Source organism: Mustela nigripes, chromosome 1 (assembly GCF_022355385.1).
Source record: "Mustela nigripes isolate SB6536 chromosome 1, MUSNIG.SB6536, whole genome shotgun sequence".
NCBI lineage: Eukaryota > Metazoa > Chordata > Mammalia > Carnivora > Mustelidae > Mustela > Mustela nigripes.
This window is the reverse complement of record NC_081557.1, coordinates 9,461,324-9,462,662: the sequence shown is the minus strand read 5'-3', so window position 1 is coordinate 9,462,662 and position 1,339 is coordinate 9,461,324. Positions and strand designations below refer to the sequence as shown.

The 1,339-nt window shown below is 47.6% G+C and overlaps 1 protein-coding gene across 2 annotated transcripts in view; it reads left to right on the top strand.

The window, feature by feature from the left end:
• The window catches only part of FADS2 (fatty acid desaturase 2), a 31,944-nt gene that overhangs the window by 7,313 nt on the left and 23,292 nt on the right, over positions 1-1,339 (top strand). For both annotated transcript variants that reach the window (XM_059404235.1, XM_059404226.1), the window contains exon 2: positions 1,166-1,276. In XM_059404235.1, coding sequence (XP_059260218.1) covers positions 1,166-1,276 — 111 coding nt within the window. The remainder of the gene's footprint in view (positions 1-1,165; positions 1,277-1,339) is intronic.

The following is a 1,339-nucleotide window of genomic DNA, read 5'->3' as shown; positions in this document are numbered from 1 at the left end:
AAGTATTGCATGTCTTATAATCTTCTTGTTTTATCTTTTTCAGTTTTTTAAAAGCCAGATATCTCCTCCCAACACACACACACACACACACGGCCAAAGGCAGAGGCTTAACTCATTGAGCCACCCAGGCGCTCTAAGTATTGCATGTCTTATAATCTTCTTGTTTTATCTTTTTCAGTTTTTTAAAAGCCAAATATCTCCTCCCAACACACACACACACGCGCGCGCACGCTTGCGCGCACACACACACTTTTTCCCCCACGATGTTGATATTTCTCCTGGTTTCTCATGGTATCATTTGACTTTGTTCTCTATCTTGCAGTGTGTCAACATTTGGCTCACTGCACGCTAAGTGTTTGCCGCTAGGACATCATACCCATGATGCCAGCTCATCCCCAATGAAAATGCCATGTTTGTTAAGGAGATAACTTATGTAATAATATAGATTTAATATAGAATATAAAATAATGATTTTAGTAACGCAAATAGAAAAAAACCCCGGAAGGAAACCAGCTAAAATATTAGCCAGTGTTACTTGCTCTCTGGGTGGTATCTATTTTCCTCTTGGTTCTTGTGTACATTCTCTAAACTTGCCCAAATCATGCACATTATAACTTTATCATTGGACTTATAATAATAATATTATTAGTATACCATATTTTAAAAAATTTTTTAAAGATTTTATTTATTTGAGAGAGAGCAAGAGAATGAGATTAAGCATGGTGGGGGGAGGGGCAGAGGGAGAAGGAGACTCTCCGATGAGCGGGGATCCTGGACACGGGGCTTGATCCCAGCACCCCAGGATTATGACCTGAGTTGAAGGCAGACGTTTAACAGAGTGAGCCACCCAGGCACCCCTATTTTTTTTTTTTTTTTAATTTTCAAAGCAACAGTTGGGTCCCAGCCCGTGCATCTCCCTTCAGGGGTGCATTTTTCTGACTCCCCTGGAGGCGCCCCGAATGTCTGCACACACCCCTTTGGTGTGCTCAGGGTGGAGACCGGGCACCGAGGGATCTGCCGAGATGAGGCCAGAGAGAGCATCTGGGCCAGGTTCTGGAAGGCCTTGATCAGGGTCCAAGTGGGGACACGGAGAGCTGCTGCTGGTTAGCCCTGCCCTCCCCGGGTCTGAGGTCTCCCACTCACCGCCTGCTCTCCGCCTCCCCAGGACGCCTTCCTCGCCTTCCACCGTGACCTCGACTTTGTGCGCAAGTTCATGAAGCCTCTGCTGATTGGAGAGCTGGCCCCGGAGGAGCCCAGCCAGGACCATGGCAAGAACGTGAGTGTGCCCAGACCAAGCAAGGAGGGGAGGGCTTGCGGGGAGAGGGGGTGCCGCCCTAAG